General features: G+C 43.9%; 1 protein-coding gene across 1 annotated transcript in view; it reads right to left on the bottom strand.

Moving 5' to 3' along the window:
- The window catches only part of LOC107098722 (CLIP-associating protein 1-B-like), a 55,785-nt gene that overhangs the window by 41,970 nt on the left and 12,187 nt on the right, over positions 1-1,628 (bottom strand). The window contains exon 3 of the mRNA XM_015396541.1: positions 122-200. Coding sequence (XP_015252027.1) covers positions 122-200 — 79 coding nt within the window. The remainder of the gene's footprint in view (positions 1-121; positions 201-1,628) is intronic.

Genomic DNA, 1,628 nt, shown 5'->3' on the forward strand with positions numbered 1-1,628 from the left:
CTCCACTGTCGCTACAAGCATGCTTAGCGTGAGGGATTGCTGAAGAGTCAAGAGAACCAAGTAGAAGAAACAGTTTCACCATTTTCTAAGTTAAATCTAATCTGAACTGAGGGAGTTTTACCTGTTCCGATTTGAGCCCGGAATCTGTCCTGTAACCGCGTCACCAAGGCAGACAGGAGGTCCAAGCCCAGCAGATTCACCTGCAAGCAGATGAAAGAAACATCTGGAACATCTGCAGAACATCAGCTTTGATTCAACAGGGGTCTGAGGTGACAAAGACTTGCAAACAACACGATGAAGACTGTAGGAAACGAGGCGATCAAGTTTCTTAGCAAACTTCTACTGTCCATCAAAGACTTTCGGACGTCGGGTCGACTGAGCAGACGGTGGTTGGTTACTGAATGATCTAGCTGTAATCAGAACCACCTGTGATCAAACATCAGGTTCTAGATCTCTAGAGGGGTTCCACAGGGGTCGGCCTTTGGACCGTTCACTATCCAATCAGTGCAGCTGTGCATCTTTATGCTGATGATTCAGTGCTTTACTTATCCAACACAGCAGGCTCAGCTGGTTTTGGTTTGGAGGCCTCTTTGTTTCCTCAATCTTCCCTACTGTCACTCCCTCCCGCAGTGCATCCATGGATTTAGAAACATCCTATAAATATCTTGGCATGATCAAAGATTATAATCTCACTTAAAAACCTCATTGAAAATCTACAGAAAAAAAAAAACTAAAGTTAAAACACAGATTATTTTGGCAAATTAAAAAAATGCTTCTTATGGAATGACAGAGTACTAGTTTCTTCCTCCTTTATGAGTATTTAATATGATCCATGCAGATGTAATATGTAGATCTGCATGGAGGCTTCAGCAGCTCCTCAGGTTCATTACAGTCACTCAACGTCCCACCTTAGACTCTTAGTAAAGTGAACTCAGATTGACAGCTTTCATCAGACCCATCAGGCAACGTCTCACATATGAATGATCTCCACCACCTTCATCTTCAGGAGTGAATTGAGTCTCAACAGATAAATAAATAAATAAATAGAAGATAAAAATATAATTGAATATTATTCTATAAAAAAAACTGACTCTGACTCTGGGTATTAATCAAAGCCTGTTTCTTTAAAACAATCCAATGAGATGAAAGAGAACCTCCACCAGAACCTGATTCTCAGGACATCTGCTCAGCTGCCTCTGCTGCCCTCTAGTGGACCCAACATGCCACACAGACATCATAGAGCCGCCAACCTCCTGGGAGGCAGAACTTTGTGACTGAGGGGAAGTGCTGCCAGATTGCATCAGGATTCCTCTCAGACATTTCATTTAACTTCCAGTGACACTTTAAACATAGATCCATTTTATCAGATCCAAACAGCAGCAATCGATGCTAAGGATAAAAGGCTATGCTTAGACTATGCTGAGACTATGCCGGGACTATGCTGGGACTATGCCGGGACTATGCTGGGACTATGCCGGGACTAAGCTGGGACTAAACTGGGATTATGCCAGGACTATGCTGGGACTATGCTGAGACTATGCCGGGACTATGCCAGGACTATGCTGGGACTATGCCAGGACTATGCCGGGACTATGCCGGGACTATGCTGGGACTAAGCCGGGACTATG

This window comes from Cyprinodon variegatus, unplaced genomic scaffold (assembly GCF_000732505.1).
Source record: "Cyprinodon variegatus isolate N-32 unplaced genomic scaffold, C_variegatus-1.0 Scaffold804, whole genome shotgun sequence".
In the NCBI taxonomy this organism is placed as follows: Eukaryota; Metazoa; Chordata; class Actinopteri; order Cyprinodontiformes; family Cyprinodontidae; genus Cyprinodon; species Cyprinodon variegatus.